Source organism: Bradysia coprophila (assembly GCF_014529535.1).
Source record: "Bradysia coprophila strain Holo2 chromosome X unlocalized genomic scaffold, BU_Bcop_v1 contig_173, whole genome shotgun sequence".
Taxonomy (NCBI): domain Eukaryota; kingdom Metazoa; phylum Arthropoda; class Insecta; order Diptera; family Sciaridae; genus Bradysia; species Bradysia coprophila.
The window spans coordinates 86742-104705 of NW_023503302.1; the positions used below are offsets into that span (position 1 = coordinate 86742).

Here is a 17964-nt window from a genome sequence, read left to right on the forward strand (position 1 = left end):
TATTCTTAGGAATAAATAAAGTGCTCAGTTTACCAACGATGTGCTTACAAAATTGTTTCAATTTGATTTCATTTGAAACACATTGCCGTGAGCAAAGGCAGAAAATGTTATTTCTAAAATGGACATAGAGATGTCAAACTCAGGCTGTTTACCTGTTCTACATTTTTCTCAATGATGGTTGAAACGCTCCGTTTAAGCAATAATACGTTACTAAATAGGTGTTGCCGAACTGAACTACAGCTTCCATTGGTAATCTACTCTCACATATTCTACTACTTCACTGCCAACACACAAATTTAGTGTTGCAAAGTTATAGTATTTTATGTATTGTAAAGGCTAGTAAAAGTTGTGAGACCATGCATGACAATGCCACTGAAAAATGACAGTTATCGACACCATCTACAAAAATGAGTGACCACATGGCCTTTTACAAGAAATAAGTAATCCTATACGGGGGAAATCAGTGAAATATAGCTTTCGTCCATTTTTTGGCGGATCCACTCATACAAGAAAAAATTTACACTCATGCGTGTGGTAGTGGCAAAACCGTATAAAAACGCTTTGAAGTTGAAATATGAAAGCAAAAACAGAAAAAACAGTGCTAATTATGAGCACTTTTTGTTTGTATCTGTATCAGCGAACCAGCTGAAAACCAACTGAAGCAAATTTATGTCGAAATTTCACTGACGTCCTCTTTAATTAATCATATATACAAATATTGCAAAAAACATCCCAATTTAATAAAAAAATGATGTTTCATAGCCGTCGAATTTACAATATATTAACGAAACGAGATTTTGAAAGTATGTTACTCCTTGAAATCCACTCAATTTGCGTTTTTTTTATATAAATCCACGATTCGATTTGAGTTTATTTGGGTATCGACTTCTAAAATGCTTAGCTTTACTATTTGATTTGAATATAAAGGAAAGTTGCTAATCACAAACACGGTTGACGGAAATCTCATTAGTTTTGAATTTTTTTCGGATTAGCGATCATTTGATAGGTGATCAATTCACCTAACTCCTTGTAAGGCGATGAGAAACCGTTTATACGATCATTGTGTATCTTTTATAAGCAAACTCTCCTTAAAATTGCCACATTAGGTTGGGGATAGATGCGACACCACGTTAGGGAAATTGTCACCCATCGATGTGTAACAGCTAATTTTGCAAGGAAATTCGAATCTAGTGTGAACTCTCCACTGGTAAGATAGGTGTCCTTACTTGATCCATTTGCATAGCACAAACATGTGTAGCGAATGTGTCTTGTTTTACCACTCATTGCCGCCGGTATACGTTGTAGTATATAGTTCTCATTAGTTTTGAATTTCTTTCGGATTAGCGATCATTTGATAGGTGATCAATTCACCTAACTCCTTGTAAGGCGATGAGAAACCGTTTATACGATCATTGTGTATCTGTCATAAGCAAACTCTCCTTAAAATTGCCACATGTTTGGAACAGGTATTAGATTCACTATGAGGTTTCTGCGGACAGGTTCTTCCTTAAACACGATTCAATGCGAAAGAGTATTTTCATATTTTATCGTAAGGAACGCAAAGAAACTTAAATACGTTATATTAAATAAAATAATCCTAAATTTGTATCTGTATATGACACAAATTCCAACTATGGTGTGGCTACTATTCTTAACAAAAATTACCCTACTCAATTTATCCAGAACCATCGAAACTGGCCTAATTCAGGAGAATCAGGGGAAAACATTAACTATCGCTTTTTATTCTCATTCGGAAGAAAATATTGAATTTGAAAATTACATTTTGTTTTCAGATTTTCTTGCAAATAGCACCCAAGACAGACTGTTTACACGACGTGCAAATAGCACCCAACGAGGACTATTTACACGACGTGCAAATAGCATCTCCGTTTCATTAAAATCTGTTTAGAATTACACAAGTTTGCTCGCAACGACAAAATATAACAGACCGTTCATATTGTACTAGTATTGTGTGGTTATTACAGACATTTTTCGGTTATTTTCTGACGTGAGACCCTGACTTTCAGTCAAGGGAATTACAACCCCGCTTCGCTCGGGTATCAAACTTCACACTCATCAGAGTTGTCTAATATTGCAATAAGTTACCGCAGCTCGTTGAAATTGTCTAATGTTAGATTTGATTGAATTTTTCAAACTTACTTTAGTGTATATGTAAATTTAGGTATCTGCGCTTGTTAATTATCAATTATCAAATCAATTATTTTGTTGAATTCATATTTTCTGGCAAACCTTTTGAAGAATTGTTCACACATAGTTCACCGACGAACTTGACCTTCCAAATATCAAATTGGGAACCTACATTTTTCACTATTTTCTCCAGTCACTGGAGAAGTAACACATAACACATTAAATTATCAATTATCAACAGAGTAAAATCCTGTTTTTCAGGAATAGTTTCCAGAACCTTATCCCGACATGGCCCATCTTCGAACTTAATCTAATCATCTTAATCTTAATCTTCATCGTCGATTAAAAAAAAATCATCAAAATTAAATAGCCTCAATACAAACAACACACACTCTACGGATAATAGCGGCAGAGTCAAAATGACCCAATTCGAAGTTTTTGGACAAAATGATGTATGGACGACTTGTTCATTATCAAAAATAAGGGGCACCTTCCATACATCACTTTTCGATTGGACCACGGGAACCACGTGGAACCACTTGCAAAAATCAAGCAAAATTTCGATTGAGGCTATTTAATCAAAATCGGTTAAGAATTACTCAAGTTATCGTGATGACATAGAAAAATAGGTTACAAACAATTACGTTTTTCATCACATTTCATACATTGTTAGGTTACAAACATTTTATGGTATTTTCTGGTGTAAGACCAGAATTTTTGGTTGACGACCAGTGTGTCGGCGCACAGCTCTGAATCTGACAGCATACTTCGTCATTTATTGTCGAAAATTCTAACTTTCGATTTTAGTTTGGTAATTTTCCTTTAAAAAAGGCCTGCCAACATCATTCAAAATTGAACATGACGTAACAAGGTGTATGCAGTTGCTTTAGAATGCCTTGTTTCATATCGTTCCACATGATTTCAACAAAAGAAACGTTCAAAACGAATGAAGAAGAAAGAAAAATAGTTTTGGAATCCCTTTATCTCTTTTAAATTCTAGATTTTTCTTTAGTGTGTGAACACTTTTTTTTCTTGTAGTCACAATATACATCAAATAATCATAGTCAAAGAATCAAAGAATCAGTGAACGTTTTGTTGCAAAATTGTTTAATTCATCATGATTCACTCAATCCAAATTTTTTTCTTTTTCTGAACATTCGCTTGAGTTCGATTGCTCAGCAATGTTACAACTGGTATTTTATTCGTTAAAAATAGCCCCGAATCTCATCGCTTATTGTTTTTTGATCGCTGAATGATAACAAGTACTTTTGTATCTGTTTTGTACGAATTGCGTCATTTGTGGACGACACCTTTCGATGGAGATTTTAAATTGTATCAAATTATCGATGCTAACTTTGATAATCAATTACCGATTTTTTTGACGATGAGGCAGGACCAAAAAAATTCAACAAAATTTAGTGAAACTTTTGGTGAAAATTTAGTGAACTAGAGAATTTTACTACCACTGCCTTCGTCCTTTTAGAATCTGAAGAATCGAGTGTAATCTCAGCTCAGTTGTTTTGAAATTATCGCAAAAGTCGATATACATTGATGGTGCCTATTCATTTGCAATATTTAACTGATCTTAAGTATACTGAAAAAAAGTTTAATAATATAGCTACACAGTCCATATTGTAATAACAACGCTTCAAAATAAAAACATGTCATAGTACAAGTAAAGTTAGCACATCAGTAGCATAGGTTCCAGTTAGTTTCTCGGGTTAAGCATCAATCGGCGCGGTTAGTACTTAGGTGGGTGACCGCAAAAAACATGCAAAGTAATAGCATTTTTTTAATTTAAACGTCATAATATGAGTGGTGTACCCATATTATAAATCGCACAGCTATATTATGTGTCTCAGGACTATAAGAAGTAACTCTATAATATAAGTAGTACAGCCATGTATATCCGGCATACAGCCACATTATCCGGCATACAGCTTTTTTCACTACAGTTTTTCCAATATGGGGCACACAGCCTCGGCCAAAATAAAGACCGTGCTAAGTCCACTTATGGGTACCACAGCCACATTATTTTTTTCCGTGTAAAACCAAGGATCAAGGTTCATTGGCATTTAATCGAGGGTATAATTAATAAATTATTATTTTTTTAATAATAAAAAAATGTGACAAAAGATTTCATCCCGCTGCTTCCCCTCTCAGGAAACGTTAAAAAATGGAAAATTTCACTAATAAAATATCACAAACGTAGGCAAAAAAAATCTCATGACTTTTTACACACAAAATGTTTCATTCAAACCACTCAATTTAAGCGGTATGAAAAATCAAATCACCATTCTTCGACATCCACATGAACTAATAAGGTTCATTCATATCGCTAGAATTAGTCTGCAATTCACACACACACTAGGTGTATATATGTATAATTTGGGTAAAAGGAAAATAAAATAAAATCTTTTAACAGCCAAATCGATTCGTATAGAATTCTTCAAGTGTAAAAGTTTTTTTTCTACTTCTTTATACGTAAGATTAGCAGTAGAAAACCTTTTTTTTACACTTTTGCCATGTTTGATACAGAAAAAACCTCGTGCATAAATAATTCAAAAATCCCATAAAAGTTATAACTCTTAAAAAAGGAAAAGGTTTTTCAAACTTTAATGTGGCTAAAAGTATGTATTTAAAGGTATAGCTCTTAACTCAATTGAAAATAGAAAAGTGTAAGCACATTTTGGTGAATGTTTCTCCTTTAGGTGTTTCTTTAAGAGTGAAAAGTCTTTTTCTTTTTCTTTTTTGCCTCATTTCAATTTTCCATTCTTTTGTTCCGCATTTATTTTTTCCGTTACTCTGACTTTTATACATACTTGTTCACTTGTTCAAACAATATGATGATAATGAGCATATAAAAAAATGTTATATTTACCTGTAACCGCTACCATAAAAATAAGGGCAGCCAATATTTGTTCCGTCATTGAATATCGCATATTTCCCATAAATTTTCCGCAACAATACACACATTAAATTTTCAGTATTTTTTTTCTTGGCTCCATGAGGAAAACAAATTTCGCATCACTCATTCCATTTCAAAAAACCGAGAAGACGATAGAAAGTTTTCACTTTTTAAGACATAATAAAAATTATATATTTCTTTACCCGGCTAAACAAAGTTTTTTTTATATTCTCTTGTCTTGTTTATGTATTGTATTTTTAGAACTGTGTTCTATTTATCAATTCACTTCTATAATGTTACACACTTTTTTTTCGCTTTTGCTCAACGTTATTTATGCAGATTCATTTCGCCAGGCATCGACTGGAGAGACACTCGAAACTTTTAATTATAATTATTCTTTCATATAGTTAATGAGTTTGATCCTTTATTCATTGGCTGCTCCATACTAATTAGGGTCATTATTTTAAATGAAGATAAGGGTTTTTATATTAATGGCTTAAGTAAAAGATTACGTGTTTTATCTCGTTAAATAAAATTATAAGGCAGTTTGATGAAATGAAATGCGTTAATTTTTTACGTTTCGATAGACAGAAAAAATAGAAGAGAAAAAAAATAGAGAGAAGATAACAACATACTCTGACGGCTATAATTTCATTGTATTTATAGATTGGGATACCATGACAAAATTAACGAGGTCTGGCAAATCTTCTCCCTACATTATATACTACACATCACAGCATAGACATTCTATAAATCGATATCTATCGATTCTGTATTCCATTAATTCTTTTTCATTTTTTTCTACTGTTCACTGAAATAATACAGGTTTGCACTGGCAAAATTACAGAGAAATTTCTCGCATTTTCTAAATCCCAAAGGTTCCGATCAGGATCTGAAACTGATCTTTTGGCATTTGAAAAGCGAAACACGCACATTTTAAACGATACCTATTATAACACATTGCATCCCTAACTTCTGCAATAATGAAGAAAAAATTCGCTAATGAGTGATTCATTCCATATTCTAGCTATGCCAACGTTTATATATATCCGTAAGTCTTTGACGTAACATTGGAAAAGAAAAGAAATTTGATTGCAGTTGTAACTTCATACTTTTCTCCATCTATAGCACTGCTGTTGCAAAATATTCTATTTCTATTCCATAACATATCTCAATGCAAGATATGAAGGAAACTGAGGGCGCAGTATCAAGAAGCACACATCGTGTGTGAATGGGCTACTTTGAATTTATTTTTTACTGCAACAGATGCTAGCACATAAGGCTGTTATTTTTCACTCCACAACAGTTTCGTCAACAGCCAATTCATTACTCTACGCACCAACGCAGTCGTTGAATTTCGCACGATAGTACATACCCTCTGAATACTATAGACCGAGTAAAATTTTTGTTGGAATTTTCACAGATGATTCCAATGTGGTTTCATTGGTTTACCGCCATTAACCGTAGTCATGAAAACTAACAAAAAATGAGATTTTTCATGAAAATGTTGACTATTGTATGATTTTGTCAGAGCATTCACGCTTTGGCAAATCGTTATTGTCCGATAAAGAGAATACAAAAAAATATGCCCACAAGACACAATCAATTTAAAATGGAAAATTTCTAAATGTTTATAAATGCTTAGAGGCGTTTGAAGGTTGGACAATAATAATTGGGGTAATGTGAAAGAAAAACCAGTAACAGTAATCATACCTAACATCATCATCTTTTTTATTATTAATTGACAAGAGTAATCGAAAATTAATTGAAATGCAAATTGTTACCCATTTAGTCATTACATTACCATTTCTACCCCCTCATCAAATATGCAAAGTTTGCATTGCAAAAGCTTTTCATTTCAAAAATGTCTTTTTGTGAAAAAACATATTTTCGCTTTCGAAATAAATTCCAATCTAATGGAAACATAAAGTCAAATTAATTAAAAGATATCTGCAGATGAATCTAAATATCTTTAAACTTGTCTGACCTATCCGCTTCAATGGTCTCGGTATACTCTGAGAATGTAAATAAAAATCGGGATTTAAATCCGAAATAGAAGGCGAACATACACATCCCACATCGGAAAAATTAAGTGTATCAAATTTCGTTTTAAGCCAACGTACCATTTTCTGTGCTACAAATATATATAGAAGTGTGTGTGTGTTCGACTTGTAAAATAATAAAATATTCATAAAATGATGGTAAAGGGTTTGCTAGAAAAGAAATATGAAGCGAAAAAATAATACAAATATGCTTGCTTTGTGAATAAGCAAAAAAAAGAAGAAGAAAGAAAAAAACGAAAAAGATTTCATCTTGGAAATTTTTAACATAGAAATGCTTACAATGTGTATTGTAACATTGGTAATTCGAAGAATTTCTAAGAAAAATGTTTCCAAGTAAAAATTTTATATCTTAATACAATAACATTTTTCTCTCCTCCCCTATCGGGATGTAATGTCGTGATACTTTATTTTCTGTAACATTACGAATGGCTAATATATCTCTGGACCGGAATTTACCTTTTATTTAGGTATAAAAAAAATGTAATAACATCAACCTAGTTCATTCAAAGTTCATCTCACGCCGAGAGCTATGTTAGGGTATTGTAAAATCGGTAGCAGGATGAACACAATGTTTGAATAAAAAATTCTGTCTTATTTAAACAATTTTAAGTATCCCTTAAAAGCTCTTAGATATCTCTCATTTCTTTTGTATTCGTAAAACTAGCGTAAATATTTAACTTTTTTTTCTGTTATTCAAATGAGTATGTACATTGAATGCTGCTGAGTCTTGAGTTTAAATTGTTTAAAATTTTTGTACGAATTTCGGTAGTAATGTGATATTTAAAAACGCTTATTATATGATGATGCGCGTTCTTTTTTTTACTTCTAAAAAATTTCTATCTAAACATTAAATATTCGGAACAGAGGTTTTATTTCAAAAAGGAAGTTCCTACAAGAAATTCAATATTGATATTGTCATGTAGCACATTTTGAGTGCTGTTCAGATTGGTTGTTGTGAGTTTCTCTTTTGAGTTAGTTGTTCTTCAATGGCATTGAAGTGGATTAGACCGGGTCCTGTGAAATTTATTACAACCTTTGAAGGAACAAATAGAGTCGAATATACGAAATATGTATAGTAGTGTGTGTGAAGATCTTAGATTTATGGTTACAAAGAGACGACAATTTCAATCCAATTTTCTCTCTCCAATATTACGATATAAAGCAAGTGCAGAGAGCCGTTTTCATTACATTTCAATTGTTTTATCCAATTGTTTCATACAATTGTTGTTTCTTGGGACTTTTCAAACTCTAAAAACTTTCAAATTTGTTCCCTCCACAAAACCCACTGCATCTAAAAAACACTAATTTGCCTACGATCAACAAAGTTTTTTTTTACAAACAAAAGTTTCATCGCCACTATAAAATCAAGCGTTGAATGTTCAAAATCTTATTTCTTCAAAGATTGCACAAAAAATTTAAACCTTTGGCCAAACATTAGGACATTTATGGGGAATCATCAACGAGAATTCATGGCTGTTGTTGCATCTTAATTGTAGATATTTTAGATTACTAAAAACAACTAAGCCCATTTCCTTTCGTGACTGGGAACGAAATGCTTCCATACTACCTACTCATTATTTACAAAAATAGGAGGTTTGTTTGTATAAGTGGACCAGCTAGAAAACAGCTGAATAAGATTTCTATACAAAATATCGCTGACGTCCACTATACTTTACTATTTTTAAGGCAATAAGTCGGCTAAAGTTTATTCATTTTTAAATCTTGACGAAGTTCCTGTATCATATGAAGCAATCAATGACCTGTCCCGTGCGTAACCAAACTTTACACGGCTCGAAGTATGTTAGACATTTTTCAGAGCATTTTGGATTCTTCTGGGATTCGGTCCACTAGTAAAGGGAAATGTTCCATGACCGTTGCTCTAAGAAAAGTCCCATAGAATTCCAGTTATTTCAATACAAAGTTACGTTCATCTTGGAACGTCTAGTATCATAACGTCATCATCGGTTTTATTCTGCACTATTTTATTGTTATCGAATTAAATGTTTTGTTGAAAACCTCATCAGCAAGAAAATGAATAACTTTAAATTTCTTAGAATTTGAATGATTACAAATATACCGCAAACTTTTCTTATTAAAAATTAAAACTTATTTTCGAAATATGTTTATAATTTGTACGTTCTGCAGCAACTAGAAGCCTTCATTCCAACATTTCATGAAAAATACCTGAAAAATGCTTCACAAATGTACCTAGTCCCATTAAGTAGAAAAATAATTGGAATAGCTAAAAGCAACTGACATCAAATAATTGGAAGATGCAATCGTATTTTTTGTTGTTTCCATTGCAATTTAAAGGAGTTTTTCGACAAATTGAAGAAAACTTTGTATAAAAAGAATCTTCCTGAATTTGAACGTAATTGTTGATGAATATAAAATTCAGACGAAAAAAAAACACAAAGTACCGATATACGTGTAAGACGATTACGAGTTGCTTTTGAGTATCAAATACTCTCGTACTTCGGTTGGTTGGCTCGTAGAGGCGCTAAATAAATGTCATAGTACGTTATTGTCTGGTTCTTAAGATCTCTCTATTATTTTCATGTTAAATAACTTAAATTTTATCATTTACAACGTAAATGTTAAGCAGTGAAGTTGGTTCAAGCGCCTCAACATTAGACATTTTATGACAGAATCTACTAAAGCGTAATAGATCAGTTGAAATGTAATTTCGAAACATCATTTTCCTATACATTTAATCTGTTAAGATACGGCAACATATGACCCGTATTATTATCGGGTAGGGCGTATCGAATTTTGCAAATTTTAAGGACCGCGATAGCCTGTGTGCGGAAAACGTATATCATCGAAAACTGTGTGGTTGATGAATCCGATGGAGCCATGGAAGAAGTCCCCCCGGGCGGCTTTAAGTTTCCGATGGTCATAATTCGGAAAGTTGAGAGTATTTTTGAAAACAATGTTCTAGCGGGATGTAGAGCTTTGAAAACTCTACAAATCTACCGAAGAAACCTATGGTCCAAAAGGTGCCATTGCCAAGATTGCCTAACATCGAAAATGTGACCTTTTGGTTTTTGACTTATATTTCCTGAGAGACAAATGATTTTTTTTAGCCTGTGGTATGAGGTGGTAGAGGAGGTCGAGCACTTCCAGTACACTAGGCATGTCCCGATCCATTATACACTTGAAATCACTTTTTTAACCTTTTTAATTGGAATTTTTAAGAGTGGCCACGTCGCCCACGAAGCAAGTGCAGACACTGCAACCGGTGCTGTTGAGTCGAGGACACCTTGGCCAGTAAGTATGCATAATACTCCACGACAGTAGCTGAACTTTTTCACAAAATATCTGTGATTTCGATGTGGCACACTTTGTACTACAAAATCTGAATAAATTGAATTTATGAGAAAAACGAGAAATAATCGATTTAATTAGTTATTTCACCCACGAATAGTAGTAAGAAGTCGATTTCGTTGCAAATACACAGATTATACATATTTTTCGATATATTTACGAAAAATTGAAGTTCGTAGTATAGTTTTTCAATTCATGTGCCACATCGAAATAACAAATATTTTGTGAAAGAGTTCAGCTACTGTCATGGAATATTATGCATACTTACTGGCCAAGGTGTCCTCGACTCACCAGTACCGGTTGCAATGTCTGCACTTGCTTCGTGGGCGACGTGGCCACTCTTAAAAATTCCATTCACAAATGTTATAAAAGTGATTTCAAGAGTATATCCGATCGGGACATGCCTAGTGTACTGGTAGTGCTCGACCTCCTCTACCATCTCATACCACAGGCTAAACAAAATCATTTGTCTCTCAGGAAATATAAGTCAAAAAACCAAAAGGTCACATTTTCGATGTTAGGCAATCTTGGCAGTGACACCTTTTGGACCATCGGTTTCTTCAGTAGTTTTGTAGAGTTTTCAAAGCTCTACATTCCGCTAGAACATTGTTTTCAAAAATACTATCAACTTTCCGAATTATGACCTTCGGAAACTTAAAGTCGCCCGGGGGGACTTCTTCCATGGCTCCATTGGATCCATCAACAACATGCCAGGACACAGTTTTCGATGATATACGTTTTCCGCACACAGGCTATCGCGGTCCTTAAAATTTGCAAAATTCGATACGCCCTATTATCGGGTCTATTACTTCCATCGATCAAAGTATTTTTAATCGATTGAATCCTTGTACTTCAATTTTTTTATAATGCATCGCTTTCGGTAACAGCTGAATAGCCGTATGTGACAGACCAAGGCGAATGAGACAGCATATAGGCAATGGCTGACTAATTAAAAAATCGTACTAGTAAAACATAAAAAAACTGTACGCCTAAAATGTATCTCCTGTATATGGACAAGATGAGTCTTCGTCCTAAAGCTTAGTATAAACCTGTTGGGTTTTCGCTTATCTAGTATGTTGAAAAATGACAGAAGGCTCATACATACATCGTCTATCATTCCCTCGTAGGTTGGTATTTTCCACGCACCATTTATGAAAAAGATAAAATCGCAATTGCGACCACAAATGTGGCAAAGTGTTTTTTATTCGAAGATAACACATTTCCGATCATTATTGCAGTTTTAGATTTTCCAAAGGGGATTTTTATGCAAAACTTGTTGTAGTATCAAAGAAATTCTTACATCTGCTATTTCTTTATCATTTAAATTTGAAATAAGATCTGAACGAAATCCGACCTACATACATCTACAACAGGTGTATACTAGTTGTATCGATAGACTTGCCTGACTAAAAAAACTCTGTTCTGGGCTACCGCTGCACGATAAACACGAAAATATTTTCGCATTTACAAAGACCTTATTTTTCTTTTATGAAACGAGTTACAGTGGTGTTGTATACGTTACTGTAATTCACTGAAGTTGACAATTTATTATTTTTTTGTTTACAAATTCCCTTTTGCAGTTACAGTTTATAACAAAAATGACAAAACCTTCGGTCAAAGGGTACAACCCACACACATAAACTCATGTCAAATGTGATACAAAAATTAATTATAAATTGTATATGATTTTTCTTTTGTGTGTGACAGACATTACTTTGTAGCTTTTAAGTAGTTCCTTTAAAAAACGGAAGTTAGTTGACTTTAAAGACAGAATATATTTTTTTAAATAAATCATTTTATAAAGTGGTTTAGACAATGAAGAGTTACACCGAAACCTTAAGTGATTTCATAAATTTTTTCACTTAACGCAAAGTTTGTGAAAATAAACAATTTACACAAATTTTCAGAATGAGGTCACCATTATTACAGCTTACAGCTTACAAAACTAAGTTTAAAACTTTTTTCTCTACAAATTCTATCTAGTTCTACCAACATTTACCTATAAATGTTACTTTGTCCACAGAGACTTAATTTACTAACTAAATCTAGTGCTTCGACGGAATTATATACAATATTAGTCGATAATATTTATGGGTTAGAAAAACCGAAAAAGAATTGAAAAAGTTTTTAAGACAACTTTATTGCCTGTAATGTAGGTTTCGTTCAAAAGCTAACATCTCTTTTGGAACGAAATTTCCGTTTTACTTTTTTGTACAAAAGAAAAACATCATCGAAAATAGTTTCGCAAGTAAGCAATACAACAACGGGCTGCACTTGGTTGTATCACGTACAAAAAGTTAAGAAAATGGTTTATTACAACTCCTAAACGGAGCATGTTAATATGCATATGTACTGCGGTATATTGCCCTTAGGATTTCATTTTGGGATATTTAGGTTACGTATACTTCGATGAAATTCAATCTACATTTCGGCATTGAATGATTTCTTTGTGGAAACATACTTCTTTTTAAAAGTAGAACAACCGCTCTATTCTAAATCTTTTAGGTATCTTTACTTCTATGGAAAAGTACAGCAGTCTGTGCAAATTGTTGTTAATTGCCCACAGGTCTAATTTTGTGCTTTGTTGTTGAGGTTTGGCTTTTGCATGATAAAGTGAATAAATAAAAAAAGTTCTCAAACAACGAGTAATTCAATTACAACGAACTGTTCAGTTTTCATTTTAATTGTTTTCAAGGAAGATTATTTCAACGACCGAAATGTAGGCTACATTTCAGAATAGTATAGATTGCTCTTAATTGTCGTTACAATTTATCCCATAACCACTCTCTTTAACCACTTAAGGAGTATAGATGTTTTGTCAAACATGTGAGTTATCGTCATCAAATTGTCAAGTGAAAAATCAAGTTCTTCATAAGGGTGAAACGAAGTTGAATGATGATTCGAGTACACAGTTCATTAAAAATCTCTGAAAAATGCTCTTGAAATGTACATCGTTCCACAAGTTGAAAAATGATCTAAAATTTAATGAACTCTACACCATCTGTTTTCGACGATTGTTTAACACACGGTGTGGAATGTACGTGTAGACATCACTTCCAAAAAAAGTAGGTGTCGAAAGCACTTCTCCGAATTTACCACTTGGATGGGGATTTCAATGGGCTGAAACAATTGCGTGACAAATTTAAATCTAAATCAATCCGAATCGGTCATGGAGTTCTGAACGCTGTGGGAAAAAACAGCGATTCATGTTTAAAGCAATTATGTTCTTCTAAAATCTGTTAGTTTTAAATTAAGAATGTAAGTGTTTGTGACATGACAAATTATGTTAAGAGTCTACACACATTTGTACAAACTATTTCGCTGTTCTGCCGTTCTACTATACCACAGATATTTTTTATTCGAAGGACTAAAATTTTTGTTGCATTTTCTACTTATGTGCACAGTTATCTGAAATAGTTATTTATACAACCGAGTGATAAATGCTTTCTTAGGCACTAGATGTGAAGATTGTAGGTCGTAGGCCGAGTGTGACAATACACATCATGTGCCTAAAAAAGCATTTATCATCGAGTTGTATACAACGTTTTTCGCAATAAAGGTAATGGAAATTCCTACTTTTCGTCACTTGTTGCGAAAATAGATTATTACAACTCCCTGCATAACTAGTTGCACATTAAGTGTGCCTATAGTCAGTGTGGATCAGTTTCAGGAACAAGAAGAACCGAATGTAATTGTGATCTATTTTGTCATTTCGAAATACTTTCAAAATCGATTTCAAAACATACGTCAATGACTTCACATGCTGTCAAACAGGAACAGAATAAACTTGATATAAGCGTATGACGTCCTGTTTTATCAACTTGGGATTTTTGAAATTGCTAATCCAAACGAACAATGCAATATTTTATTGAAGTGTGTTAGTGAAAATCGTCTGTTTTAACGTAAACTGTCAATGAAAAACTACGGAGAAGATTACACGTTCAAATGCAATTTTTCTAAACTGGATAAATGTGAAAAATGTTTTCGTAAATTTGGAGTAAAATCATTTCAAATTTGTATTTTTCGAAAAAAAATGGCATCGGATAAACAATTTTATATTTGTCGATAATAAAATCACGAAAATTAAATTCATTTCATAACCGAGAATCGAAATAAAAGCGAAACATAAAAAAACTGTTTAACGAGCGTGTTTACTTGCACATACGGGAAAGCATGGAAAATATTTTATGGTACAAATATAAACAATTGATTTTAGCATCAAGCAAATCTATTTTGCTTAGGGAAATGATTGCCAAATTGTAATTTAAAAAAAACGATTTGTCTATCGAAAAAAGGGGGAACTTCAACGTTATACGTGTCCCACTCCAAAATAAAACTGAGCGCAAATTTACTGCCAATACTTTTATTGGCTTATCGACCAATGAAGTAAAAACAAAAGTGGCAATTTACTATTTAAACGACTCTGTTTGATTGTAATTAATATACTACCAAGTGTTTCCGTTAGCTTTATTATGCATCTTATTTTATTTCGAAGAAAATATGCTTTGCTCAGGCCACATTCCTATTAATGAAATAAATAATTTGGCGTCCGTTAGGAACAATACACTAAATGTTAGCTACATTTGGAAGTTATTTGTGATTATTTTTTACTGACAGCTTTTCGAAAAAGCGTGACAAGAATTCATTTACAAAGAAAACTTAAAAGTTAATCTAAAGCAATAAAAGAAGTTGACATGATGCATGAGTTAACACTTGAAGCAAAAGAAGTGACAGATTTATTGGACGACAGGCCTGCCGTTAGGTGCTTCACAGGTTTTATCAGCCTGAAATAATGGGACTATTGCGAAAGTTCATTGAAAACTGAAAAACTTTTTCGGTAAATTCTGAGAATTTTGTTGTTGTTGCATATTTCGGTAATTTTCAGTAATTCCGGTAAATAAAATTAGAAATTACCAAATTACCCTGGATTTTATCTATTCATCGAATGGAGGTGAGATGAACGCTAGATTTTTTCAGTCGATTTCTTTTAATAAAATTTTAAACCAAACAGCATACTAATACAAAACAATACCAATTGTGATTGGCATAATTTGTGAATTCAAATTTCGACTAAACAAATGAATTAACAAATTTCATCGTAATTCCTCAAAACAGGCACACAAGGGAGTTGGCCCCTTTATTAAATCCCTAAAGGATTGGAAATGTTGTAATTGAATATATAGTAAATCACAAATTGATTAGAAATCAAATTAAACTTTTGGATAGGCTGAAATTTCCAAATAATCGATACAATATTCGAATGTTTTAACGATAATCGATAAATTTCGATATTATCGATAAAACATTCGATCGAATGATACTCCTTTTTTGAAAAAAATCTATAATCGATTCTAATGAAATAATCGATATTTTGTCAATTCATCGAACATGCCTACTGTTGGAATCTGGTTTAATGGTGCATGGATAATATTTAAAAAATGTAAAAATACAAAGTACGGACCGTAAAAGCACCGTAAAGCTGACCGATTTTATTTTTCAACAGCTCACAATATTACTACTACTAATAGTACAAAAATTACTAACTAATTTGCTTAATTTTTGCATCAAAACCCTCCTAAACGAATCAGCAATTTTTAATAGTAAATGTTAAATCATAGCACCTGACATTTCCTTTTGAGCAACAAAAATTATCATTTAAAATTAAAATTCTGTTCGTTTATCTAGTCTAGAATTGTTGAACATAACCTGCATTTGTGACAAACTCTTCAACTGTATGTTGAAAGTAGGCAAACAGTTTCATCTTCATATTTTATAAAACAAATATTTGTTTAAAAAAGTATTTATACTTCTTGTATTAACAGAATGCAGTACCGTCGAGGCACTAAGATCATTTTTAAAAATTGCGATGCGAAAGGAGACGAAAATACAAAGGCGGAAAATATGGTCTAGCGCGTAAGGAAACCTGCAATCAGTATGTAAATAATGTTTTAAAACAATTTCTAATTAGTAATTAGAAGTTTTTTTTATAGAAAATTCGGTCTTGCTGCAGTTAGATTATAAGTTGCCCTGGCGTCTTCAATTTTTTTTAATTGCCAATTTTGATGAATTTTGTTTTCTAAATATTTGCCGATCTTTAGTAGAAAATTTTAGGTTAAAATATGACATTGCAATTTGGGTAAACCAATGAACAATTAACTGAAGTTTAGACAGCTTTCAGCAAAACTTTATTTCGCAGGAGGAACTTTTTGTTTCTAAATTTTCGGTGAATCGATTCTCACAATTTGTTAGTAAATTTTACCAAAGAGTTTGAACTTTAGCTGACCACAAACGGAAACCCGTTCTACTTTGAGTTCTGAGAGCTTACGTTTACACGGTACAATGATATAGAAAAAAGGTTTTACCCCCACTTACACCAGGCTAGCAATCAACAAAAATATACACTAAGTACCTCTCTCTGTTTACAAAAAGAACAATCTTAATCGCACACACACCAAATATATATTTAGCCGCATATCAAAACCTTTTACTGCGAAAGAAACAATCCATTTGCACAAAGTATTATTCCCTCTTATTTATATTTATAAGAAAAACATTTTCAGCGCTGCCTGTGCTGTGCATGCATTATTCGGGAAATAATAAATTCCACGTAAATATTTTTACTTAAGCTATGCCATATCCCGCTCACCCACCCTCCCATAGTAAAGACATAAAAAATAAATTGAAAATTATCGGTTACATTTCAAACATGGATCGCAACACACTACGAATTTATGATATCACTTTTATAAAAACACAACGACATGGTAGACTACGTATATAAATCTCACAACCTAACAATCTTTATATTGTCTAAACAAAAACAAAACAAAAATGTATCCTCGATAGCGGTGTGTATCAATTTGCACATATAAAGTCTAATTTGCGAATAAATAAATTCCCATAACTTCTCTTTCAACGCATTTTTATGTGATAGCAATTGTTTTTTTCGTATAATATGTGTACCATATGTACCAACATATCGTAGAAAAGAATTTTAAAAGAAACAAAAATTCAAAAAAATAAACAAACAACTTATCTATCCCAAGCACACACTTAACACAAACAGAAATCCTTTAACGGTAAGCTCGCTCCCGTATTACAACCGAGATTCATAACCAACCGATTGTCAACAAACAACTAAATGAAAGTTAAATTTTTGTACTGATTATTGTGATACGATAAAGATTATGCGACGCCGCACTGTTACACCACCGCATTCAGACTCGAACGGACGTTACGAAACGTGTGATTTGAGTGAAATTTTTCGAGTTATTTTTCGCATATACATCGGAATATGCTTTTTGGTTGGAAGAACAGGAAGCTTTCTTCAAGCTTTGAAAATCGGATCGCATGCGCAATTACGGATTATGTCGCTTCGAAATATTCTTTTTGACAATATTGTGCATGAAGACAATTAAGTTTTGGCACATCGTCTCTTTGTTTGAATTGCATTTTAATCGTTCTATCGCTTTCTATTTATTATTGTGGCTACGGAGGAGGACGCTTGCCTGCCTGAGA

General features: G+C 32.8%; 1 protein-coding gene across 4 annotated transcripts in view; it reads right to left on the bottom strand.

Annotated features, from left to right (window-relative positions):
• The window catches only part of LOC119068048, a 57429-nt gene extending 39756 nt beyond the window's left edge, over positions 1-17673 (bottom strand). The window contains exons 1-2 of one of the 4 annotated variants that reach the window (XM_037171418.1): positions 17500-17673; positions 5030-5416 (exon numbers count right to left, since the gene is read on the bottom strand). In XM_037171418.1, the coding sequence (XP_037027313.1) occupies positions 5030-5099 (70 nt within the window). In that variant the 5' untranslated portion in view covers positions 5100-5416; positions 17500-17673. Of the gene's footprint in view, positions 1-5029; positions 5502-17143 lie in introns of all 4 variants that reach the window. The other 3 variants (XM_037171417.1, XM_037171416.1, XM_037171415.1) reach the window with 3 other exon arrangements.
• Between the last annotated feature and the right edge of the window lie 291 nt (positions 17674-17964).